The sequence below is a fragment of the Uranotaenia lowii genome, chromosome 1, assembly GCF_029784155.1.
Source record: "Uranotaenia lowii strain MFRU-FL chromosome 1, ASM2978415v1, whole genome shotgun sequence".
NCBI classification, from domain to species: domain Eukaryota; kingdom Metazoa; phylum Arthropoda; class Insecta; order Diptera; family Culicidae; genus Uranotaenia; species Uranotaenia lowii.
The window spans coordinates 153,318,930-153,346,656 of record NC_073691.1 but is presented as its reverse complement, the minus strand read 5'-3'; the positions used below and the strand labels follow the sequence as shown (position 1 = coordinate 153,346,656).

General features: G+C 42.2%; 2 protein-coding genes across 2 annotated transcripts in view; one reads left to right on the top strand and one right to left on the bottom strand.

Annotated features, from left to right (window-relative positions):
• The window catches only part of LOC129740561 (uncharacterized), a 545,556-nt gene that overhangs the window by 74,690 nt on the left and 443,139 nt on the right, over positions 1–27,727 (top strand). The window lies entirely within an intron of this gene.
• On the bottom strand, positions 2,145–8,083 carry LOC129738041 (uncharacterized). Its single transcript, XM_055729216.1, has 4 exons — positions 7,885–8,083; positions 7,539–7,773; positions 4,724–7,082; positions 2,145–4,577 (listed from the first exon to the last, which is right to left on the bottom strand). Exons 1-4 carry the CDS (start codon positions 8,081–8,083, stop codon positions 2,145–2,147), a joined length of 5,226 nt encoding a protein of 1,741 aa, XP_055585191.1.

The window sequence follows — 27,727 nt, the reverse complement described above, 5'->3', positions numbered from 1 at the left end:
ATTGTTGTTTTGTTATTAGTCCTACGACTTTCCCGCCGAATAATCCGCTTTCTTTTCTCTCGCTCTTTTTCCCTGTTCAAAACTGTCATCAACTTGAGTGCGTTCAGTGCTGCTCGTTCAGTAGCTCCGTTCAGTAACAACAGTGTTTCCAGATATTCTGAGTAAGAGTGTCAAAGTTCTCATTGAAAAATGAGTACTTTCCTGGTTAGGGAATATGAGAAGTGGAAAGTGACAAGTAGCTCTCGCTTATGTTATGAGTTGTTGTTTTAGGACTTGACAAACAAACCTGAATAAAGATTACTCTATTCCACCACTGAAAACTGCGTTTTCAACAGGTTATAGGCCCAAACACGTATGGATTGGAAATTATTGAGTTCGTTCGAGAAGGGTTTTTCTCAAGTATTTAAGTTGCGGTCAGCAAGTGGACCAGTCAGCAGCCAGGGGACGACCAGGAAGAGCCAGAGGGATCAGCTCACCAGGACCAGTCAGGTATCAATACTCCAGATGAAGCATTGACCCGTATCGGAAATTGGCAGAAGCTGTTGCCAAGAGGGTTAGTTGCCAGCAACTTCAGCAACGCATTAGAGCCAGATTAGATTCATGCTGCTGAACGTTGCCCTCTGGCTTTTTGGTGCGCTCGAAGCGTTGAAGCAGCGAAACGAAGAGCCATGAAGCTGCAAGTCGAGAGGATTATTCTCGTGCTCGACGGTTGGAAGCTGTTCCGGATACGTCGGAGGAGATGGTTTGGGCGGTTAGTCGCCAGCTATTTGAACCACTTCTCGATTTCTGAGGCAGCACCCGTCCTTAAGCCGGACGAAGTCTTGCTTATTCTTCGAGGCATCGAGAATAAGCACTATTAACTACAAGAGATTGCTTCGCTGGGGTTACCAGCAAGCGACATGCAAGAAACTCTGTTCGTTTGCGTTGATGAGGTTATCAACCACCGGAATCAACGATACACCGATTCCGGTGCCAGTCAGCGTATGGCGCGAGACGAGAGCAACTACGAGAGTAGTGATCACGAAGATGACGATGACGATCAAGATTCCGTTAATCCCGAACCGGCGCAGAGACGCAGTCAGCAAACAGTTGAAGCTACTAAACGCTACGAGGCTAACGTAGCCGCCGATGATGAGGAAGAGCAACTTAGAATCGTCAGCAAGCTGAAGGGCCAAAGAGACTGCTTTTTCCGAAAGCCCACCATCGACAAGGAAATGGCAGCCAAGAAAGAGAACGAGACTTGGACTGGACGAAGTTCGGTTATCACTGAGCAGCCGTTCAACGATTTCATCGATTGTTTTCAGTTATTTCGAGGCCAAATATCAGTGCTGCGGTTAGCTCACTAAGTAAATACCAGGCCAGCCTGGCGGATAGCCACTTGAGCGTATTCTGCGATACCTTCGACGTAAGACCGATATGGTGTTGGTATGCCGCAGAAACGCGAACACGGATCCACTTACGGGAAATCTTACTTCGTGGTCAACGAAACGTCGGCAGACGGCCAGTTTGTCGTCGACCGAAACTGAGATAGGAGTCCTTTGCCATGTAGTCAAGGAAGGTGTTAAGTAAACTGTTAAGTCTAAACATAACACGAGAATTTTCACACAAAGGGTTGTCATCCATGTGAATGACACGAGTTCCAACTTTGAACTGATTTTATTCGGTTTGTTTCAAATATCACTCGAGGCTCGTTCCCGAGCGAGCCGTGCCGCCAATTCTTCCATTTTCTGCAGACGGCGCACATTTCGTCGCCATCGCCAAACGATGATTATGATGATGATGATGACCACGAACAACGCGTCGATCGAGTACCCGATCGCGTTGTGTGTGGAGATGTTGTTCTCCACGTTTACTTCTGGTTCCGATGAGAATGGCCACATTCTGGTGTTTGGTTGCACTTTGATTGATGATTGCAACTTTGTTGTGGCCGGGTTTTAAAGGCTGGGGCGCTCGCTCGGGAAGGGTCAATATAATTGAGTTCGATATAACTGATGACGATGCGATGAACCTGGTATGGGATCAAAGTCCAATCGCAATCGCACCACTTTGTGCCGTAACAGAAACAAATTATTATTTTTTAATTTTCCTTTAACTGAATTTCTTATTACAAATTAATTCTTTTCGCTTGCTTTTAACAATTTTCATTAACATTCCGGCCGGCGTTGAACTGCCACGTTCAACTGTGTTTCTTCCGATAAACCTTCGTCAGTTGTCACCTTTCCTTCGTCTTCGTCTGGGTCGATTGGAAGAATGGAGATTTCGGTGACCCCACGTTTGTACTGCCCTTGAGCTGTGCGGACCAGCACCGCTCGTACTCGACCATCGTTACCAGGAAATATTTTTTCGACACGCCCGAGAGGCCACTGCAGAACGGGAAGGTTGTCTTGTTGAAGAAGCACTAATTGACCAACTTGGACATTAGAACTTGGCTGCTTCCACTTGCTGCGTTGGTGTAGCTGACTCGTGTAGTCTCTGGCCCACCTGCGCCTGAAATCTTGAACAGTTCGTTTCATGTCCTGCAGGCGATTGAGACGATTTGGGTTCAAATCAGTTATATCTGGTTCGGCGATCGAAATTAGTGGTTCCCCAATCAAAAAATGACCGGGTGTTAAGGGCTCTAGGTCTTGAGGATGATCAGGATGGGAGGCTATTGGTCGGGAATTCAAAATAGCTTGGGTTTGGGTGACTATAGTTAGAAAGTGATCGACATTGTAGGATTTTTGTCCGACGATACGGCGGAAATGATACTTGAACGATTTTATTCCTGCCTCCCAGAGTCCGCCGAAGTGTGGTGACCGGGCAGGGATGAAACGAAAGGTGATTCCACTATCCAAGCTGTATTTGTCCCAATCCGGAGTTTTAAACTGCTGCAGGAACTGTCGACGAAGCGCGCGCAACTCACGATCCGCCCCGACGAAAGCGGTCGCATTATCGCAGTGTATTTCGAACACTCGGCCGCGGGTTGCCACAAAGCGTTTGATGGCGTTGATGCACGCGACCGACGTCAAATCCGCCACAACTTCGAGGTGCACAGCCTTCACCACAAAACAAACGAAGAGCGCGACGTACATTTTGACCGACGAGCCTCTCCCACTTAACGGACGCACGTTGAACGGCCCACAGTAGTCTAGTCCAGTGTATGCGAAGACTTTAGCAGGTGTAACGCGAACTGCGGGTAGAGGTGCCATCATCTGGGTACTACGCGTTGGATTGCAGCGGAAGCACGTTATGCACTGACGAACGATGCTTCGGACTAGAACTCGACCCTGGAGCGGCCAAAAGCGCTGACGCAGCGTAGCAAGAACCAGACCAGGTCCACCGTGGAATGTTTGAAGGTGAATCGATCTTGCAATCAACCAGGAAAGTCGATGTTTGGCTGGCAGTAGTATTGGACATCTGGTGTCGAAGGGAGCATTTCGATTTGTAAGACGGCTGTTCAATCTGAGCAAGCCAAATTCGTCCATGAACAAGTTCAGATTCTTTAGCGGGGACTTCGAACTGACCGTCTTAGTTGAGGAAGATGTACGTTGGAGATCGTAAATCTGCATTTCCAGGTGGAAGGTACTTCTTTGTACCATACGAATGAGAACTTTCAATGCGTGATCGATTTCTGAAGGTGTGAGACTAGTTTTGTACCGCTTAGATTCTTCTAGACGACAATTATTGTGAAAACGATAGAAGAATGCCACAATCTTTAAAAGCTTTGCAAGTTCTGACGTTCGATCTATGAGTGATGTCTCAAGATATTGACTGTGAAGAGATACCACAACTTGTGCTTCGCAATCTTGCTCGGGAAAATTCTCCACACAAACCTTCGAATCGGGCCATTGCTCTACAGGGGAGGTTAGAAACCCCGGACCATGCCACCATAATTCGTCTCCGACAATCTCGCTCGCAAGAACGCCTCGGGAAACCTTGTCGGCAGGATTCAACTCCGTTGGTATATGCCTCCATTGACAATCTTTCGTGAGGCGCTGAATTTCGGCTATGCGATTTGACACAAATACCTTCCATTTATGTGACGGTGACTTAATCCAATAAAGCACAATTGTCGAATCCGACCAGAATATTGCCGGCTGCGTGTAAACGGTGGTTTTACGAAGGTTGTCTACTAACTGACTTCCCAACAGTGCAGCGCAGAGCTCATAGCGAGGGATGGAATGACCCTTCAGGGAGGCGACGCGAGATTTCGACGTAAGTAGGCGAGACTGAAGCGTTCCAGACAAGTCCGGCGAAACGACGTAGATGCTACATCCGTAACCGCCCTTTGAAGCATCACAGAAGCAGTGGAGGGTGTATTGATGGTGAGTATTTCCTATCACTCTGCGTGGAATTTCGATATCCAGGAGCCGCTGGAGAGTGCTACGGTATTGCTTCCACCAACTACTGAGATCTTCTGCGAGTTCTGTGTCCCAAGGTAGATGCTCCGCCCAGAGCTTTTGCACGAACATTTTAGCATTACTACAGGACTTATCAAGCCCAGGGGGTCGAATAACTGCGCCATTTCCGACACTACGATGCGCTTGGTGATACCGCTTGATTCCGGAAGGACAGGCACCTTGAATCGTAAGCTGTCGCTATGTGGAAACCAAAGGAGACCCAGGGTTTTTATTGCGGCTGTTCTGTCTAGCTCCAAGACGTTTTTCAATTCCCACAATTCGGATGGTATTTTGGACAGTATTGACTGGTCATTTGTGGCGAATTTCCGCAAAACGAAGCCCGCCTTTGAGAGCATTTCGATGAGTTCGTGACAGCTATCTTCGAGAGTTTTCGGATCGTTGTGACCTGTGAGAATATCGTCCATGTAGGTTCCGTTTCGTAAGATCTGGGCAGCCAATGGGTAGTATTTTCCTTCATCGGCAGCTAGCTGTTCGAGAATTCGAGTAGCGTGGAATGGCGAACTGGCGAGACCGTATGTAACGGTGTTGAGTGTGTACGTGCTGATTGGTTCTGACGGCCTGGCTCTCCAAAGAATTTGCTGGAACTTTCGATCTTCTGGGTGGACCCAAATTTGGCGAAACATCTTTTCAATATCGGCAGTAACGACGTAGAGAGGCATTCGAAAGTTAATAACGGTGGCGTACAAAGCTGGTTGCACGGAATGACCAGTGTAGAGAACATCATTAAGGCACAAATGAGTGGAACCACGACAAGAACCGTCGAACACGACTCTGATTTTCGTAGTGGTGCTTTCAGGGCGATGGATGGCGTGGTGGGGTAGAAAGAACTGTGGGCTACACGACGCGCGAAGATTCACCTCCATATGTCCAAGCTTCTCGTAATCAGCCATGAAATTGACGTAGGCTTGGCGAAGGTTTTCATCTGCGGCAAACTTTCGTTCCATTGACTTGAAACGACGGAGTGCGACGGCGTACGAATCTCCTAACAACGAAACCATCTCTGTGCGCATGGGTAAACGAACGACATATCTTCCGGAATCATCTCTCTGCAAAGTTTGCTTGAAGTGCTCTTCGCAGCTCAGCTCTTCAGTCGTCAATGCCTTGCCATCGTCGAAATTTTCTATTTCCCAAAACCTTTCAAGTTGAACGTTAAGAGCTTCGTCGGAACAAACATGGCTGGTTAGAGTGTTATCTCGTTGGGGGGCTGGAGCTGATACCTTACCGCAGACGATGAAACCCAGAACGGTCTTCTGTAGCGACGGGTACCCAGATGGCAACGAGAAGCGCTGTTGTTGTAACAGGTCGAAGAACAACTCCGCCCCCAAGATGAGGTCGATACCTTGGCGAATGTTGAATTGAGGGTCGGCAAGCGGCAGATGACGAGGTATGCGCCAACGAGTAACATCAATGTGATGACTGGGCAAGTCAACCGTTAATTTAGGAAGCACAAGGCACTGCAAGCTAGTTTCGAAGCCCCCGAAGCGAGAAGCAATGGACAAAGTCACGCCAAAGTGGACATTCACGGATGATTGACCAATACCGCTTACAGGTGAGTTAAGCTTATTTCGTTTCAACCGAAGTCGCTGGCAGAGGGACTCGGAAATAAAGCTTGGTTGAGAGCCACTGTCCAGTAGTGCTCTGGCGAATTGGTATTTGTTATCAGCATCAAGAACTTTGATCACTGCAGTTGACAGCATGACGAAACTTCCAGAATTCGATTTAACTTCAGCACTTTGACAGGCGGTAGTGGGAGGTAGTGAATCTGAATTTAACGTTAAACGCGACGAAGTGGGAGGAATCGAATCAGAAGCGGGCGACGAGTTCGCGGGTGGTGAAGCGTGTGACTGCTCAAGCGCTGAGCTACCGGCCGACGACTCGAGCTGCGATAAGCAGCTTTGCGAAGGGATTGCTGCCCTTTGCGAGGTCTGCTGCCCGTGTGGTGTGAATGGAGGTAGGTGCAGCAGAGTGTGGTGTTTTTTAGAGCAGGTTTTACAAGACCCACTGGAGCAATCCTTCGCGAGGTGAGTTCCCTTCATGCAATTGATGCATAGCCCATTTTTCTTCACCATCTCAAAGCGTTGACGAGGTGTGAAGTCATTTGTAAATTGGGAACATTGGAATAAAAAGTGTGCCCTTTTGCAGCAAACACACCTTGAGATGTTATCAGAGGCAACGTGGGCTGTGGTGAGGCGCGACTTACTTGGTTTTGGTGGTTCGGAGTGGGAAGGAGTATTTTGGGAGAGCATTAGAGTTTGAATAAGACGTGATCTTTTATGAATAAACTCCAGAAGCTGTTTATAAGTGGGTCGAACCGTAGTCGAATTAGTAGTTTCCCATTCACGCAAAGAAGCTGGATCAAGACATTGGCTCAGACGTTCAACCAAAAAAGAGTTCCAGTGATTTTCAGGATTTTCAAGTTTATCTAATAACTGAACATGACGATCAAACTCATCAGCCAGTTCCGAAAGCCCAGATGATGATTCCTTCTTAAGTGGTGTTGCAGAAAGAAGGCCTGCCATATGATTTTTAATCAAAAAGTTAGCATTTTCGAATCGTTCCTTCAACAGCTTCCATGCAATAGTATAATTCACAGACGAAATTTCCAAGGACGATATAATGCGCGATGCTTCGCCAGTTAGGGCACCACGTAGGTAATGCATTTTCTGCACTGCTGGCAGGGAACTGTTGTTGTGAATAAGCGACGTAAAAAGATCACGAAAGGCTTCCCATTTTCCAAATTCACCAGAAAATTCCGACAATCTTATTTCTGGAAGTCGAACATTTGCTATAGGTGGTGCTGAATCGGTTTGATTGTTAGAAGTAGGGTTATGTGCGAATTGTCCGGAAGATAATTTGGATTGCAATGATGACTTCAACTCGTAATATAGGTTATGCAATTCTCGACGCTGATCACAAAATTCTTCTAATTCATCCTCCAAATCTTCTATTTCGTCTTGAATGTGCTCGAATTCGCGAAATAACTCTTCGTTATGTTACTACGACGGCGAACCAAAGATTTTAATTTAATGCTCTTGGGTGCCTTCTTGAGCGGTGCCATTCCGTCGTTCTTAGTAAAAAACAATCAAAAGTTCACGTACCTTTGTTCGATGACAAACCATGCGCTCAACCTAACCTCACCGACTGGAACTACCGGTAATCCTACTGGAGGGCGAAAATCCGGAATCCTTCGCTGCTGCTGGGCGGCAAACTGCGATGAAGTTTTTCGAGCGGCTGACCAAACGATTCTTCGGCTCTGCTGGGGCCTGCGATGATTGGAATGGACCGTGAGAATTCTTGCGACTCCACGTGGTGAAGGCTAACTGCTGCAACGGGAATTGTTCCCGGGTTTCGGCACCAAAAAATGTTAAGTAAACTGTTAAGTCTAAACATAACACGAGAATTTTCACACAAAGGGTTGTCATCCAAGTGAATGACACGAGTTCCAACTTTGAACTGATTTTATTCGGTTTGTTTCAAACATCACTCGAGGCTCGTTCCCGAGCGAGCCGTGCCGCCAATTCTTCCATTTTCTGCAGACGGCGCACATTTCGTCGCCATCGCCAAACGATGATTATGATGATGATGATGACCACGAACAACGCGTCGATCGAGTACCCGATCGCGTTGTGTGTGGAGATGTTGTTCTCCACGTTTACTTCTGGTTCCGATGAGAATGGCCACATTCTGGTGTTTGGTTGCACTTTGATTGATGATTGCAACTTTGTTGTGGCCGGGTTTTAAAGGCTGGGGCGCTCGCTCGGGAAGGGTCAATATAATTGAGTTCGATATAACTGATGACGATGCGATGAACCTGGTATGGGATCAAAGTCCAATCGCAATCGCACCACTTTGTGCCGTAACAGAAACAAATTATTATTTTTTAATTTTCCTTTAACTGAATTTCTTATTACAAATTAATTCTTTTCGCTTGCTTTTAACAATTTTCATTAACAGAAGGTTTGTGGTTAACAAACTTCCTGGGTGAATTAGGTTTGGTTAGCAGAGCACTCCTTTCACGTTAATGGAGGACAATCTTCTTCGCATCCAGCACCTGGAAGAGGCGCGGACTCATCAGCGGATGAAACATCTGGACGTGAAGTATGCATTCATCAGGGAGATTCTCTACGGCACATATCGACGGACGATAAGCCAGCTGATGCGTTAACGAAGGCGTTACGGAGGGCGAAGCATTCCCAATTTTCGAATTGAGGGGAGGTGTTAATACTCACGGTTTCGGATAGGTTCCGGAAGATCCCGAACACTTCAGCAGAGGACACTTGCCGACGATCCGAAACAACATGCAATTCGCAATTGCGAACAATAAAATCGATGACTGCTAATGACAGTTGATGATGATAAACGCGGTACAAATGTTTACATCATCACATGGTTAAACCACTTCCATCTGTACCGTTGAGCCGTCAACACGTACGCCGGAGCATCGTATCGTTGCTGTGTACCTGCAGGAACATTTTAAATTATTTATTTTTTTTTTCTTACCTGTTTTTCCATAAGCACTTTTCAGTGCTAAAATTATATTTTTTTCTTTTCTTTCCAGCATGGGGAAGTCTTCGGGCGGCTCAAGGGCCGGAAGAAAACGGATTGCTGAACCTAATCCAGGGCCATCTGCCAAAAATGTTGAAATTTCCAATTCATTCGATGTCCTTCATAACATCGGTGATGAGGAAATATTCATATTTAATTCTGATAAGAGTACTAATAAACCTTCTTCTTCTTATACTCTTAAAAACGAAAAGGTTCCACCAATTACGGTCACGATTCCTGACTTCAATGCCTTTCGGAAAGAAATCGTCACTTCCGTCAAGGATGTGAAGATTTTTTTTTCAGATCGGTCGAAGGGGAACTGCTCGAATTTTGGCGGAATCTCTTAATGATTTTCAAAAAATTTTAAATTATTTGAATTATAAAAAACATCAATTTTTTACGTACGACACTAGAAGTGATCGTTCATTTAAAGTTGTACTTCGTGGTCTCACCGGCGATCAGATCACAAATGAATTAAATTCTTTGTTAGGTTTTTCTCCAATTCAAGTTATTCAAATGAGGAAAAGAACCAACACGAATAATATCAGTAGTGTTGGTTTTGCTCCTGAGCTTTATTTGATCCATTTTAAAAAGGATCAAGTTAATAATTTGCAAATTCTTGAAAAAGCTCGTCTTATGTTTCATTGTCGAGTCAAATTCGAACCTTTTCGAAAATCTTTAACCAATTTCCTTCAAAATATTACGCAATGTCGTCGTTGTCAAGCTTTTTGTCACGGCACTAAAAATTGTAGAATGAATGCCAGATGCATGCTTTGCGGCTCATTGGATCATGAAAAATCTAAATGCCTTTTTGGTGGTGATAAGCCACAAACAGAATTTTTCAAGTGTGCGAATTGCGCAGGTAATCACACCTCGAATTCGCTAGACTGTCCCATCAGGGCAAAAATTATTGCTTCTAGGAAAAATCCCAAAGTTTCCAGAAAAGTTTCTTCTCCTCCTTCCTCTTTTTCGTCTTCACACGTCGGGCCGGCAAACAACCTGCCTGTTCGCATTCAGCCTCGGTCTACATTGGAATCACGGCTGGGTAATACCCGAAGTGAATTTAATGTTACCTGTGCTGAATCTGCGCCCCAGACTCGTTGTTAAACGTTCTCAGAGGTGGTTGAAAATGGGTTTCCCTCTTCAGGTTTAATTAATAAAAATGGGAAAAAACCAAGTCTCAACGTTCATGCGAAGGCTTGGGAAAATCCCCGAACTTCAAATACTTTTTCTTCTCCTTCATTTTCTGATCCTAACAATTTTGTTGATTTGGGTGAGATTACTGAGGAAAAATTAAAATTTTTGCATCAAAATTTAATGGAAATGATGCAACTTATGTTGAAAGCAAATTCAATGTTTGAAGCTTTCCAAACTTCTTTTAATTATGCTAACAAAATTATTATGACTTTACGATTCCCTCATGGATCCAAATAGATGTTTAAATATTATGAATTGGAACGCTAGATCTTTGCTGGCTAACCAAGATGAGTTCTTTTTATTTTTGAAAACCCAAAACATACATATTGCTGCCATTACTGAAACTTTTTTAAAGCCGGACAATAACTTGAAAAGCAATGCTTTCTTTAAAATTTTGCGAAATGATCGACTTGATCGACAAGGTGGGGGTGTAGCTATTGTCATCAATAGTCGTCACAAATTTAGACTTCTTCCTTCTTTCAATACAAAAGTCTTAGAAACAATTGGAATTGAATTAGAAACTTCTATGGGGAAAATTATAATTGTTGCCGCATATTTGCCTTTTCAATGTAGCGGTGAACAGAAAAATTTTTTTAAGGGAGATTTACAAAAACTCACCAGAAATAAATCTAAATTTTTTATTATTGGTGACTTTAATGCAAAACACCGATCTAGGAATAATATTTCATCTAATTCTAATGGGAATATTTTATTTAATGACTGTTCTGCTGGATATTATACTGTTGAATATCCTAATGGGCATACTTGTTTCTCTTCGATTAGAAATCCTTCCACAATTGATTTGATTCTAACGGATTTAGGCGAGCATTGTAGTCAATTAGTTACTCATGCGGATCTCGATTCAGACCACCTTCCAGTAACTTTTTCTTTATCCCAAAGTCCCATTGAAAACCCTTTAAAATCAACTTTTAACATTCAAAAAGCTGACTGGGAGCGATATAGGAATTTTATTGAACGTAATTTAGATGTAAACGTTCCACTGAATTCAATAGAAAATATTGGTTTGGCTGTAGAAAATTTGACAACTTCAATAGTCAATGCTAAAGCCGCTTCAATACTTAAAGTTAAACAAAAACTTAATCAACGTTTGATCGATGATGATCTTCAGTTTTTGATACGACTGAAAAACATTCGTCGACGCCAATATCAACGTACTAGGGATCCTTATTTGAAATTTATTTATTGCGCCCTTCAAAAAGAGATCAAACGTCGTTTAAATTTCATCCGTAATGAAAATTTTGCTAAAGCAGTAGAGGACATAAAACCCTACTCAAAGCCATTTTGGAAAATAACTAAAATTCTGAAAAAGCCCCAGAAGCCAATTCCTACTTTGAAAGATGGGGATAAACTTCTTTTAACTAACGCAGAAAAAGCTCAAAAATTAGCCCAACAATTTGAGTCTGCTCATGATTTTAATTTAAACGTTGTAAGTTCAATTGATGCTCAAATTTCCCTTGAATTCGATGATATCCTTTCTAAACAAAATGAATTTGAAAGTTCCTGTGAGACAAATATTGATGAACTTAAATTGATTTTCAAAAAATTTAAAAATATGAAAGCTCCGGGGGAAGATGGGATTTTCTATATTCTTATAAAAAAGTTGCCTGAAAACACTTTAAATTTTTTAGTTAAAATCTTCAATAAATGTTTTCACTTGGCTTATTTTCCCAATAAATGGAAAAATGCCAAAGTAACTCCAATTTCAAAACCTGGAAAAAGTGCTTCAGAGCCTTCAAGTTATCGGCCAATTAGTTTGCTTCCATCTTTAAGTAAACTATTTGAGAGAGTTATTTTGAATAGAATGATGATTCACATTAATCAGAATTCTATTTTCCCTGATGAATAATTTAGTTTTCGTCATGGACATTCTACTACACATCAACTTTTGAGTGTAACTAATATGATTAACGCTAGTAAATCTGAAGGTTGTTCAACTGGTGTTGCTCTTCTTGATATTGAAAAAGCCTTTGACGGTGTTTGGCACAAAGGTTTAGTAGCTTAATTAGCTCGATTTGATTTTCCTGTATATCTCACCAAAGTTATTCAAAATTATTTGACTAGCCGAACCTTACAAGTAAGCTATCAAAATTCATGCTCTGAAAGGACTCCCATTAGAGCTGGGGTCCCTCAGGGCAGTATACTTGGGCCGATTTTATACAATATTTTTACTTCTGATCTTCCTGATGTACCAGAAGGAAAAGGTAGAAGATTATTTGCTGATGATACTTTGCTTTCAGCCAAAGGTCGGAATTTACGGGTGGTACGCAGTAGATTGCAACAAAATTGAAATTCCTTTTTGAATTACTTGAAAATGTGGAAAATTTCTCCTATTGCTTCCAAAACTCAACTTATTTTAATTCTCCATAAGCCAAGAGCTAAATTTTTAAAACCTAATGAAAATCATTCCATAACTTTTAATGGGGTTTCATTAGAATGGTCTGATCACGTGAAGAACTTGGGACTCACACTTGATAGGAAACTTACTTTCAAAAATCACATTGAAGATATTCAATCTAAATGTAATAAATACACTAAATCTCTTTATTCTCTTATCAACAGGAAATCCCGACTGTGCCTGAAGAATAAGATGCTTATTTATAAGCAGGTATTCCGAACAGCGATAATGTATGCAGTTCCGATTTGGTCTAGCTGCTGCGCGACGAGGAAGAAAGCCATCCAGAGGATTCAGAACAAGGTTCTGAAAATGATTTTGCGGCTTCCACCTTGGCACAGCACCGAAGATCTTCATCGGATTGCGGGCATTGAATCGATCGAAGAGATGGCCAACAAAATCATCTCCAACTTTAGAGGCAAATCGATGCAGTCGTCCATCGCAGAGATTCGTTCTCTTTACAATTAGTTTATTTTTAGGATAGTTTTATTTTTTAGTAGTAAATTTAAAATTTTTTTGACATTACAGGATGTTCTCCTACAAAAAATACTTGATTGTGGTCAGCAAATTTAAGTTGAATAAATAAACTTTAGTGATTAGTAAACTATAGGGCTCTGGACAGTTCATTATTGAACTGAACACCTAATTTAATGTAATAATGTAATATAAATGTAATGATGAATTGGTACGAATAAAGACATATTTAAAAAAAAATCACATGGTTAAACGAGACTGATCAAATTGGGTTCGTGAAAACACAACATTTGAGAAATGAGTACTTTCCCGGTTATGGAATCTGAGAAGTGGAAAATGACAAGTAGCTATCGCTTATGTTATGAGTAGTTGTTTAAGGACTTGACGAACAAACCTGAATAAAGATTACTCTATTCCACCACTGAAACCTGCGTTTTCAACAAGCATCAATATTAAAATTTAGATTTTTTCGATTTCCTTTGATCCCTCATTTAGTGATTTTTTAGGTTTAAAAAATCCAAAACTTTTAACGTTTTGATACATCTCTGAATCAAGGCCGATTGAATTGAGTCCATACACCGTTCATGATATTTCAAAGAAATGGGAAAAAATCACACATTCAATTGCAAATAACTCATCACAGTGAACTCGCATCGCGTCACAATCTTCTAGAAACTTGTTTATCATAGTTTGAAATACATTTCCTGAAATTCTTTCTAGTATACTGAAAACATATTTTAAAACACATAGAGAGAAAGTACGTCAATTTTTCATACATTTTGCCGAAAATCTCGAAACAAATCCATACAAGTCCTTTGCGCCAGCTCGTGCTTCTGCCAAATGACCTGAAACCTTCAGAAAGTCATTTTTTCACCTAAAGGCACCAACCTAGGGGGTGCCGCGTGGAATATAAGGTTTATTTTTTTATGGGTCAGTCTAATCAGGATACACTGCTGGTCCAGAGAGAACATAACGATAATTTTCCCTATTGAAGCCCGTTTGGGAGCAAAATCATTTCAAAATTTACAAACATGGCGGACTTTCTATCGTATCCGATTTAAACTGTCTTCAGACGATATTTTTAACGATCTTTTTACTATGCATTTGAAATTGCGATTCGCAACACCATTGTAAAGGACTAATGTTATAATTTTAATAGATTTCATGTTTGCTGGGACCCGACACATTTGAATTATTTCAAATCGAAGTTCAAGTCATCCGGTCAGCTGTCTACCATTAAATTTTAAGCTCAAATTTCATTTATTAACTCCGAGGGATCCCGAATGTCAGTAACCCACGTTCAGATGTCACAGGCAGCACCCACACAAAACATCCGGAAGCATCCAAAGCAGTGTTCACCTGATTACGAACGCTATAATTTTCCTGATTGTTCCTGACACCTGTTGCTGTTTACCCATTTCCTGGTGGTCCAGCACACTTGTCGTTTATGTTTTAATAACTGGAGGTTTCACTGAAATTTTCAATTTTTTTTTTGGCTCTTGAATCTTTTCGACTTTATTTAAAAATGAAGATTCCGAAAAATTACTTTAACGAACGACCTTCTTCTTCATCCTTGAAAAAATTGGAAACATTTTGAACCCAGTGTTAACGCCACCCACGCACAATTTCACACCTTTCAAAGTTTCTGAAAAATTCACACCAAGAGGGCCAATTTATTTCCTGGCTGCTTCCCTCGACCGTTCTCGTTTTTTTCATCCACCCTCGCAGATGAGTGTTCTACTTTTTCCCGGAATTGTTCTGCGGCTAAAGTTGAAACATATGTATGTGCCCGATGTTGTTGGTGTCAATTCACGCGGTTACATTCATTGCGAGTTGAAAAATCAAAAAAAAAAGAAAGAAAAGGTTCAGGTGGAAGTTTGAATGAGACATCGGGGTACCGGGATATGGGAGGGTTTCCACAGTGAATTGTGCAATTTAGCCCCCGTGCCGTTCCGTGAAACTCCACTTGATTTATGGCGGGGAAATTGAAAAATCTTCTCACCTGAATGACTTCTCGCCGCGGGGAAAGTGGTTCAAATTCACATAATTTTCCTCCTGTTTTCCGTTCTCATTGTTTGTTTTTCAAAGGCGTGGGTGTGTGTTGTAAAGTTGATACAGCTTCATCCTTTTTTCCCTTGTTTTGTACTCAATCTTTCACAATAACGTTGAAAGTTGGCCTCAATCAGCACCCAAACCGGTTGAAAAAATGAATGTCAATAAATCAGTTTCCAGATGGTCAATCGGGGGAAAAAACTGATACTTGACCATATATCATTTTTTCTCTTCCAACGGGTAGTGTTCTTCTCTCTGACCCTACCATGTTGGTGATAGAAAAGCTAGTCAATTAGGAAGATGAAAGGGTATCAAAGTTATTTTTTTGCTGATATTCCTACTGCCCTAAACTTTTTCGAATTGGAAAGTGCTGCTTACAGTTCCTCTTATTCTACCTTTAATAGAATTTTTCTTGACCAAGATGCTGAAGGATTTGAAACACACACACACATCAGCTTAATTGCTCTAGAGATCTTCTAGATTAGCAATAACCCATTACTTCACTTCGTTTCTGAAGGGATGAGTCATATCTAGTAAACCCTAAAGTGCTCCATCTAATTCGACGGTTTCTACCTGTGTTTAACGCCTATTAATTCAATTCGACCAGTTGAATACATCCGCGAATAGTTATTTGCCAAGTTAGTTATCGAGTTTTCTCCGAAAAAGTGTAGTTAATGTGGATTTACTTCAATTTACGATACTGCTATCAACACATATAGTGCCACATTGAGTGCTCCCTTCATAAACATTATCTACAACCTCGTGATAACAAAACGTCAACCCGAACGTCAAAAGCTGTGAGCCAGATGTCTGCCAAAAATACGAGGTCCACATCACAACCATCGCTGGCTGCTAATAGCGACTTGCAAGCCAAAAAACGATCACGGGAGGATCTCGATGTTGCTGGCACTGAAAACATTGCTAGCCTGAATGATCTCTGGACAAAAATTGAGGCAAAAATCGACTCATTTCATTCGCAACTTGAAAAGCGAATTGATGAACTGGAGTGTAAGCTTACATCACTGAAGGATGAATGCTCCGTGCAAATCAACACCTTGGCAGCAGATATAAATACTGTCAAGGCGGAAGTTCAGCTTTCTCAGGAGAACACAAACCGTCTCAGCCGCAACCGTGAACTCGTCATTTCTGGGATTCCGTATGTTCACCAAGAAAACCTCGCAAATATCTTCGAGAAATTAGCCGTAGCTCTTGGATTCAACACTCGTCCCATTGCTGAGCTAAGCCGTCTAGCCAGGTCTCCCATTATTCCTGGATCGACACCACCCATCTTGTGCGAATTTGCCTTAAAAAGTTCCAAGTTTCAATTCTTCCAAAGGTACATTGGATCTAGGGCACTAACACTACGACATATTGGATTTGAGTCGGACAACCGAATATATCTTAACGAAAATCTTACGGTTGATGCGAGGAATATTCGTAATGCCGCCCTTAAGATGAAAAAAGAAGGCCAGACGATCGAAAAAGTAAATACGCGAGATGGTGTTGTTCAAATCAAAATCCAAGGTCACTCGGATTTGATCGCCATCAAAAGTCTAAGTCAATTATCGACTTTCAACCAAAAAACCCTTTCCTAAAAAGCTTTTGTATTCCTTCCCATATTCCCTTGATTCCTATCCTTTATTCCCTTGACTCCTATTTCCGCTCCTGAAAGTTAAAAAAAACCTAGTTCCTTGCAATATCATATTCCTTCCCACAATTTCCCGTGAATCCCATCCTTAGATATCCGTGAATCCATTCCGCTCCTAAAAGTCATGCAGTTCTACTGCTCATCGAGTTGCTGTTGCTGTTGCCCTACCCTGATGCTGCTGTTGTTGGTCATCGATTTCTTGCTGCTGTTGCTGTTGTCCTGAGGATGCCAATTTTGGTCACCGATTTGATTGCTGTTGATCCTAAACGAAGCCATGCCACATCAACGAATAATTTGTTCCAGAATGTGTGAGATACGAGCAAGCGAACGATGCGTTTCTGATGATCATCTTGTGCTTTGAACGACGCCTGCCCTGCTGATTTGAAATCTCACCCGACGCTATGACAAAATGTAAAAAAAAATCGAAACCTCAGACACGATCGCCCGGAGATAGTGCTGAAGAACAAGAAGAAGCTGCCCATCGGAGAATGAGATCGACGCCACAGTACAAACACCCCGTGGATTATTGGAGAAATCTGTTCCAGTGTGCAAATGAAATGACCAAAAAAAATGACCAATGAATTATTCCCGACGCCCGACGCCCGACGTTGCTGCTACTGTTATCCTGATGATGATCACCGATTGCTTTGACGCTAATATTGTACAATTTTTTCGAAAACGTGTGAGATTCTAGCAAGAGCACGACGCCTCTTCATGTTCATCTCATCTCATCTCATCTTACGCTGACCCGGACACGATATCATCGACGCTACTCTGAAGATCTTCTGACTGAATTGCCCTGTGACTGAACGCATGCTAGTTTTTGCTTTCACCCGACGCTATAACAATGTGAAACAAAATCGAAACCTACTAGTGGCACCCGGTGATAAGATAGATAAGCATTAAGAAGCTCAGCTACTGTGACCAGGAAGTGATCATTGGAGAGAATGAGGAGAGTGATGGACATCCCCCCCCCCCTTTCGCCCGAGAAGTGTGCCATATGAGATGAAATGCCAATGGATGGATAATTCCCGACGCCCGTATGTTTTTTTTAATTCTTCTTTTTCTTAATTCTGCTTTACCGAACCTTAGAATGAGGCTTCTCGTACAGCTTAGTTCGAATTAATTGCATTGAATTGAATTTATAATTTCTTTACCGTTGTACTTAGTTGGATGCCAGTCTTGAAAAATGTTAATTTTTACAATGGAAGTAGTACCGAAACTGTCGATTACTGCTCAAATTAGTGTAGATCAAGTTAGTGAAGCTGCCTTGAATTTTTATTTCGTTGCTTTCACTTTATTTATATCAAATGGATGATGTTCAAGTGAACGATGAACAATCTCGATATTACCAACTTAAGGCCAATTAGTTTATTGAGCTCAGTTTCGAAAATTTTCGAAAAATTAATCAAGCATCAAATTTCTGATTACGTTAATCAACATAGATTATTAAGTAACAATCAATCAGGTTTTAGAGCAAATCATAGTACTGAAACTACCTTGATGAAAGTTCACAATGACATCGCCATCTCTCTTGATAAAAAAGGATTAGCTTTTCTGATACTAATTGATTTTGCAAAAGCGTTTGATAGGGTGTGCCATAAGAAGCTGATTGAAAAATTGATATCAAAATTTACTTTTTCTGGATCTGCAGCAAAAATGATTCAATCATATCTTCAAGGACGGGTCCAATCAGTTTTAATAGATGGATGTTTCTCGATGTTAACTCCTATTGAGTCTGGCGTACCTCAAGGATCGATTTTGGGGCCAATGCTGTTTTCTCTCTTTATTAATGACCTGCCATCTGTTTTAAAATACTGTAGCGTTCAGATGTTTGCTGATGACGTTCAAATATATTTCTGTTCTGACAACTCGTTATCAATGGAAGCTGTTGGTGACAAAATAAATTACGACTTAGAACAAATCAACCAATGGTCTATTCAGAATATTCTACCTGTTAACCCAGCTAAAACCAAGGCTCTATGCTTCAGTAGACCCAACAGAAATATTAACATCCCTACGCTTTATCTGGCAAATTCTGAGATAGTTTTCACCGATTATGCTGAAAATCTTGGCGTCATTTTTGACCGTGAATTGTTATGGAACAGGCAAGTCAATAAACAGTGTGGCAAAATTTATGGATCTTTGAAACAGTTAAATCTCACCACGAGGAATCTTGATGTCCAAACTAAATTAAAATTGTTCAAAAGCTATGTTTATCCGTTATTCATTTATGGCGATTTTATCTATTCAAATTGTTCTGCTAGGTCCATGGACAGACTCCGTGTTGCTCTGAACTCATGCGTTCGTTACGTTTACAACTTATCTAGATATTCCAGTGTTTCCCACCTACAAAAAAATCTGATAGGCTGTTCATTCTATAATTTTTACAAATACAGATCCTGCGTAGTTATCCACAGAATACTTCATAAAGAAGCTCCACAATATATCAAAAGACTTTTCGTTCCTGTGAGAAATTCAAGAACACTGAATTTAACTATTCCATCGCATTGCTCGGTTTATTTTAATAACTCGTTTCTCGTTAGAGGCATCTCGACCTGGAATAATCTTCCTATCCATATTAAATCCTTAAAAACGAAATCAGAATTCAAAAAAGCTTCACTTACAAGATTTGCATCGATAAGACAGTAATCGGTTATTTTTACAGTTAGGTATAAAAGTTCGTCAGAAACGAAATTTGATCAATATTTAAAATCACAAGTTAATAACCTAATTGTAACACATCAAAAAGAATGTACAAATCTTATGTTACATGAATAAAACGAATTATTATTATTATTATTACTTTAAATGACTGTAATATGAACGTCTTGTTAAATGCCACTGTAGGGATACTTTTGACTAGATTAACTAATGGAAAACAATCATTTGTTAGACTCTTTTTTCTTACGGATGGCAGGTAATATCTAACAACAAAACTGTCTGTTCAACAGTCCCTTTTTACCATCTGTGAACTAAGTCAACCGGTTGAAGATTAACCTCTCTGACAGCTAGTATCCTCTTCTACGGCTGGTATTCTAGAGGCCAACGCGTCACCCTAGTATACTACTTTGGGTCCATGGGTGCAATGGAACGATCCATGATATACTCCACGTTTACCTCCTACTTGGTATTAAACTTTCATCAAACTATTATTTAATGATGGGAGGTCAAACTTGTGCTAGTGCGTTCCATGGCATACCTGTTCACGTAACACGTTCAGAAATACCTCTCCTCTTCACGACTCAATCCCTGGTTGATCCTCCAGAGACTGAGAAATCGACATCTCCTCGTAATGACCAGAGGTTACGGTTCAAACCTCTACTCTAGATGACTTGAACTGAGTGCACCGCCTTCCAAAGGGTGATGGCCGCATCTTCGTGGGGATAAAAAACGTTCAGCTTAACCTCAACCACTGCTACTCAGCACACGAGCTTTTGCGGCAGATGGCATATGAGGAGAAGTTGGACGTGGCGAGCCCCTTTCGCAGGACCTCGGGTGGCAAAAATTGGGTTACAGGAAGATACTTCATACAAGAGGTAGTGTCAGCAAGAGAGGAAGGCTTCGTGATAGCCAGAGTTAACACGTTCGTCGCCACGCTCATTTCGGTAGTTTTACTAGCCGGTCCCAAAAAAAATCTCAGAGCAAGAAAGTTGAGAGTGTAACCAACGGTTCCCCAGACTGCTCAGCCGAGCAAGAAGCCCCCCCCCCCCCCCCCCCCCCTCTAAGCCTCAGGGTCGGCACACTCGAAGATTCGGAACAAGGAAACACCTTAAATGCGCGTTAAAGAAATCCCACCTTTATTTCCCTATCTTGGGGTTCACACAAATGGTCACCGGAACTTTCCCTAGATTAAGCTGGGTTGTCCTACCTTAGGGTGGCTTCTTACAGGCGGCGTGCTGGAACTGCCGAAGCACGTGGGCCAAGGAAGGGCTTCTCCCCGAAAACGGATGCCGGAAGGACCCCTGGAACATGGGTCGCAGGTCAACGGATCACTGCTGATACTGCACCTCTGACGTCCTGGCCGTCGGTTGTTGATGGCTGCCTGATTGCACTACACTAATTCCGAACACCTCTGAGAGGGGGGAGGGGGATTCCGGTGCAAATGGTCGAAACACGCGGTCAGTGTACGGGCGGTCGAAGAGCCAGGCCAGGTGCAGCACGGGCCTAATGACGTACGGCAAGGTTGACTGAGGCCGATGATCCGGCCAACTGGGTTCAAACCCTAGAATGGCCAGCACGGGTAAACGGATGCGGCCTAGGTGGCGCGATGGAATGAACCCTAAACGGCCAGCACTGGCTGATGGACGCTGGCACGGCGGGATGGTTTTCCAAAGCCAAATATCGGGGCCCTGGATGTTCGAACGCTCTTCACAGCTGATTGATGGCGTTCACAGGATTGTGTGGCTTCGTCGAGATCTTCCATCCAAATGAAGCGGATCTTGCATGCGGTCTTTGACCCCGATCCAGGTCAAAGGCTTTGTGGTGCATTCATGGATTCCTCCCATCATGCCCTCTTGTCATTCTTGGTAATTTTTTATTAGTTGATCACCCAGGTGGTAAATCCTTTTTACGGATTGCATTCCAAGGCACGGTGAGCGACCGAGTCCCCCCAGCATGCTACTCTGGGTCCATGGGTGCAATTGGACGACTCATGATACTAAGTACCCCTACGCCATAAAGTCCACCTGGGGCCTCTGGCCATAATTCCCATCCGGACCTGCAACGAAGGCTATACCCGAGATGGGAGACCAAGTCCGCGCTTAAGCGCTCATCAGCAAACTCTAGTTCGAGTCAAACTCCAGCATATATACCCTGCCTCTTGTTACGATTCAAGACTAAGGACCTCTCCTCTAACGACTTGAGATCTTGGTCATTCTTGGTAATGGTGCTACCAAGCCGTACAGCACCATCTATCCGCCAAATACGCTCCCGTTGACCTAATCGCGCTGGTTGGTGGTGCGCTAGGGAATGTCAGGTGATCCTCCTTCGTTGCTCACTAAGGCGCTTCATTGCATGGTACGCGCTTCAAAGATCGCTACTGAACTAGGCAGTACAGGTTATGCTGGTTACAAGAGGGAGAACTCTAGGCTATGAAACGTGTGGCTAAACTGAGCGGCTAATTGGAATAAGAGAGCGTCACCCGTGTTTTGATGTGACGGGGCCTCCCAGGAAATACACCTGTCGCACGAATATGGGACCCATGGCGACGAACGTGTTAAAAAAAATCTTCGTCTGTAGCTGCTACGTCCCCCCCAATGGTGGTTTCTGGAGAGGTTCGGCTCTATGATGGATATAATAATTGAGGGTCTCACGAGTAATAGCCCCGTTGTCATCGACGAGGACTTCACTGCGTGGGCCGTAGAATGGGGTAGTCGCCTTACAAACCCAAGGGGTCAACTACTACTGGAAGCCCTGGCAAGGATGAACGTAGATCTGGGGAATGTAGACGATACAAGGACCTACGAGCGAATCCATCATAGATGTCACTTTCAGCAGTTCGGACTGAACGAGTGACTGGAGGGTGAGTAAATTTTTCACCGATAGCGACCACTTGGCGATCCGCTATCATGTGGGCTCAAGTATGCGAACGAGAAGAAGAGATAAGACAACAGGAGCACGCTTCTAATAGAATTCGTCCGTAACGTCTTGCTCGAAGTGTTAAGTGGGAGCTGAACTTGAAAAACTTGCCCGCGGAAAACCTCACGAGGATTATTACAGTAAATACGGTGGATGCTATTAGACCAGTTATCCAAGGAGCAGACGAAGCCACGCTGACAAAGAACTGATGAGACCGGTTTGGCACAGTGGTTACCCTTGACGTGAGGAACGCCTTCAACAGCGTCAGTTGGGTAGCGATTGTATTGTGGTATTGTGGCACATTGCCTGCGACGAATTGCTGAGACAGGTTCTCCCTACTAAAGTGAGACTTGTGGGATTCGCCGACGAAGTGGTTCTCCTGGGCCCATCAACAGAGGAAGTCCAGCTTCTCGCCACAGTAGCGACCAAGCAAGTGGAAAGTTCGATGCGCTCTAAGAGCTTGCGTCTGGCTCACCACAAGACACACCACATCGATCCGCTGCAGCAAAAGGTCCTGGCGAGCGTGACCTCGTCCATTATGCGGTACAGAGAGGCAGCCTTGAGCAGGCAGTGCCACCTGCAGAAGCTCTGCAGCGTGCAGCTGATGCATGCAGATCATGCCCATCTCGGTCTTGCTATAGGAAGATAACCTCGTAGCGGACCTCGAAGCAAGAGGGTTAACCACTTTCGGGGGATACCCACGGGATGAGAGGCTCTCGAGTCGGTGTAGGATGTCGCCACCGTCGAGAAACATCCGAGTCGTAGCGTTCCAAGTCCCGAACGTGTGCCGTGACAGGCGTGAATCCAGGACAAGCTGCTCTCGATCTGGCTCACAACGAGCAGGAAAATCCGCGGGCCAAAAATTCTAGGGTTGCCAGCCAAGGGGGATAAAGAAGACCGGACAACGGTCGAAGTAGACTGACCCCATCGACGGGGGGCTGTCGAGTAGAGTGCGTCCGACCCCACGGTTTGAAGCTACGAGGATAAGGCAACACCTTCTGCGTAGGGGATGCCGTCAAGGAGTATCCGAGTAGGGCGGTTCTCAACGACAGAAGCTGCGGGGATAAGATTTGATCTTCTTCGCAGTGGAAATCGTTGGGGAAGGGTTATTCCACGTTCGGGGAATACCCACGGGTAGAGTGGCTCTCGACACCGGGTGAGCGATTCGAGTCGGAGTAGGATGACGTCTTCGTCGGGAATCATTCGAGTCGTTGCGTTAAGTCCCGCGCGTGTGCCGTGACAGGCGCAAGTCTAGGATAAGCTGCTCTCGATCACACGACGGCACGAGGCACACGACGGGCAAGGTGGCAAATCTCGAACCCTGAAGATAAGAGGTCGGGCCTCGAGTCATTAGAGGAGAGGTCAGGCCTCAAACCTTCAGGCGAAGAGGTTTGTGTGGTCAACCCCGAATCTTTATGATAAGTAATCGGATCTCGAGTCGTAAGAGGAGGGATCAGGCCCCTTATCAACAAGAGGAGGGGTACAAGTGGTCACCTCGAGTCATTACGAGGAGAGGTCAGATTTCAAGTCGTTAGAGGAGAGATCGGGCCTTGAATCGTGCAGAGGAGAGGTAAATCTCGAGTCATTGTGAGGAGATGTCGGTTCTCAAGTCGTTAGAGGAGAGTTCAGGCGTCGAGTCGTAAGAATGAGAGGTTTTGCTGAAAGTGGTCTCGTTAATGAGTATTACCTTGTAGCGCATTAGCGCGAATAGACCTTCCACTATTGAAGCTTAGTGTACTAAACAGTTCGAGGTGGGAACCAGGTCTGCGGCCCCAGGTGGAGTTTAGGGAGTAGGGGGTATACACGGAGTATATCATGAGTCTTCCCATTGTACCCATGGACCCAGAGTAGCAAACTGGGAGGACTGGTTGGCTCGCCGTGCCTTGGAATACAACCCGTAAACTGGGATTTACCACCTATGGTTACCAACTAAAAAAAATAGGAAGATGTCTTCTGCTACGAGCACAGGCACATGCCGGATGTGCGGAAACATGCCAGAGAGGCCTCGATATCCAGCTGGCAGCACCAATGGGATAGCTCGAAACGCGGTTGGTGGACCCATGGCTTGATCCCTGATTGACGTCAGATTTTAGATGAATCGAAAACATGGAGAGGCAGATTTCTGCATGACGCAGTTCTTAACAGGTCACGGATGCTCCATGAAGTACCACCATGTGGCTTCGCCATTCTGTCCAATCTGCGAGACATGCTTGCCTCCTGACGACAGCCGACATCATCCTCTGACGTTCTGTCCTCTTATCTCTCCTCGTTATGACTCGGATTTGACACACGGACCTCTGCAAAATCACTCTCAACTGCGAAGTCACCCTCAACCTCCACTACGCAGAAGGTAGAGTAGGCAATCGTAGCTGCAATCGCAAGATCGGGCTCACTTTACTCAGATGCTCCCTGACAATGGAGTCACCTAATGCAGTTCGCAGGCTGCTGCAGAATCAATGTCCTTTGCAGGGCATACATAATTCGGGAAAACCCATGACTGACCGCGTGCCAAGTGTTGGCGTCCATACCCCTCCTTTGTGCTACATTATTGGTTTTAATATCGGGTCCGCAGGTGGCAAGTATGATTTTAAGTTTGTGTCACCTGGAACCTTGGATACATGTTCGGGGTTCCTCAATCTAACTCCGAGTGTTCATATTCACTAGGCCACGATTTGCTAGCTAGGGTTCGACCTTCCTTATGACATGGACCACACTGCCTAGTCTCGCTTCCTCATTAAAGATTTCACCGCTGGACCACACTCTTTGCATCGGGAATTGAGGTCTTGTATTGGTTCTCTTGGTCCCTTAATACCTTCGATGCTCGCTTAGAAGCAACCAGCTTTGCTCTTCTGCAAACCGGCTGGTTGCTTCTAAGCGATGGTTTCCTTGTCCTTGATGGTTTCGATACAAATTTCTGGATATCCGCTAAATTTCCTGCATTTATTAAATTATCATCGCCGTTTCTTTGATGGTTATGAAAAAATCGTGGTTTTTTTAGCGTGGGTTTTTTCGCAAATAATGCGGTGTCAGTCTTTTTCAAGGGAAACAAATTGGAACTGGCATCGGTGGCATGAAATTCCCACCGGCTTCCACATAAATAAAAATGTTGTATATAACGGAAAATTCCATGAACTCCCTACAATATGAGTATTGAGTAAAAGGGCTCAAAAAGTACAAAAAGAATGACAAAAATTATAACAAAAATGTCAAAAATCTATAAAATGAACAAAATTATAACTAATGTAATAAAATTTAGACAAAATAATGACAAAAATACATCAAAACTGTGGAAAAATATGAGACATAATGACAAAAATCTGAAAAAACCATTGTACAAGTATGACAGAGCTTTGAATAAAATACGACAAATGTTGTAAAAAGTAAAATTAACCCTCCAAAGCCGTTCGGGTCAATATGACCCGAAACGCAGATTGAAAGCATCATCATTCCAATTTATTGAAGAACTGAGATTTTTTAGAGACCGAGTATATTCTATAAAAATGATAATCAAGTTAACGGAAAAAAAATTGAGTTTAGATAATCGAAGCAAAGACAAAATCGGAAGTCTTTGTTTTAAGTTAGATTTTTTTTCTATCGGAAAACTCGGATAGAGGTCAAAATGGTCATCGGAACCCCTAATGTTTATACATCGTCAGATAGATGTATTATTTAAAATTCCAAAAATCAAAGAAACACTCAAATACTGCAAGCTGTTGGAAATTATGAGCAATTTAAAAATAAAATTGTTTGTTGGAACTTTTTTCCATTCGGAACCTACTACAGACAACTTGGTAAAACAAATTCACTTTATTTGAAAATATTTGGAAACTAGAATAATTGCCTTCAAAATGAATCTAACATCATCGAAATCAACAATCTACAAGTCAAATTTCGCCGAAACGGATATTTTGCGAACAGCTTTGGAAGGTAAAAAATAATTAAAAAAATTGTCAAAAATATGAAAAATATAACATAATTTTGACAAAAATGCGAAATCCTAACAGATCTCGAATAAGGACAAGTATTTGTCAAAAAGTTTACAATAATGAAATATTAATAACAAAAACATTTCAATACAATCACAAAACTCTGACAAACATATGATAAAACTATGAAAAAATAATGACCAAGTTGATGAAAATATGACAACTGTGTCAGAATATGACAAAATTCTAACAAAACTATGATAAAATTACGACAAAAATCTTACAAAATAATGCAGAATGAGATAAAAATCTAACGAAATTCTGACAAATATGACAAATATTTAATAAAAATATGACAAAAAATAAGAACAATATTTTATAAAAATGTGACAAATGTGATAAAAATATGACGACAAAATGACAAAATATGACAAAACTAAGACAATCTATCGGCTTATGATATACACAGCTCAGTTGGCAAATCAATTGCCTCCTGAGACGATGTCCATTAGATCGAATCCGCAGGAGTAATTATCGAACACAGTTGTACCGGAGAAATTTTTCAGTAATTTTCCGATAAATTCATCATTGACATTAGTCCTGGATGGCATAAAGATGTTAAAACGACTACAACTATAACTAACAAAAAAAAGACCAAACTATGATTTTTTCTTTTGAAAATCAAATGAAAAAAATTCTGAGAGAACTATGACAAAAATACAACAAATGAAAAAATGACAAAATTATGACAAAAATTTATATAATAAAATGACAAAAATTCAACTGAACTGTTGCAAAGTTTTTTCAATTTTTAGTCATAATATTTATTTTTTTAGTTTTGTCATATTTTCATCATATTTTTGTCTTAGTTTGTCATAGTCATATTTGTCAAATTTTTAACACATTTGTAATATTTTTGTAGAATTACCCGTATTTTTTTGCCAAATTTGGCCAAATTTGGCCAAATTTGTCATTTTTTTGGTTATCTTTCCTAGTTGTCATTTTTTTATCACATTTGTCCTTCCATAACGTTGTTAATTTTAGTTTTATAGTTGTGTCGTTTTTTTTTATTTTCAATTTTCTGCCGTTTGTCGATTTTTATTTGATTTTTTTTATATTTTGGCCTTGGTATAGTCATTTTATTATCAGATTTATCAATTTTTTTCCTATATTTTCTCATTTTTTTGTCATTTATTACAATTATCACATTTGTCATGTTTATCTCATATTTTTGGCAGAGTTTCATAATTTGTTTTGTCATAATATTTCATAACTTTTGCTATTTTTTTTTTCAGCTTCTGCAAATTGAGTCTTTTATCCATATACCTATATTGTGGGTGTTTCATGCGAATTTCACTTATTTAAAGCATTTTAAAGTAAGGTGGAAACCTCCCCATTTCGAATTTGAAAATGGTGTCAGAAACATATTTTCCGAAGCCCCCAAAAGGTCCTGGCACCATGCATTCATTTCCTTAAAATTCCTATTCATACC

What these genes read in the sequence shown, in the direction of transcription:
- LOC129738041 (XM_055729216.1), bottom strand. Translation starts at nt 8,083, where the DNA reads ATGTGGCCATTCTCATCGGAACCAGAAGTAAACGTGGAGAACAACATC. An exon ending in CGCTCGGGAACGAGCCTCGA is followed by an intron (nt 7,774 to 7,884) that starts GTGATGTTTGAA and finishes TAGACTTAACAG; the next exon opens with TTTACTTAACATTTTTTGGT. An exon ending in ATTACCGGTAGTTCCAGTCG is followed by an intron (nt 7,083 to 7,538) that starts GTGAGGTTAGGT and finishes TCACAACAACAG; the next exon opens with TTCCCTGCCAGCAGTGCAGA.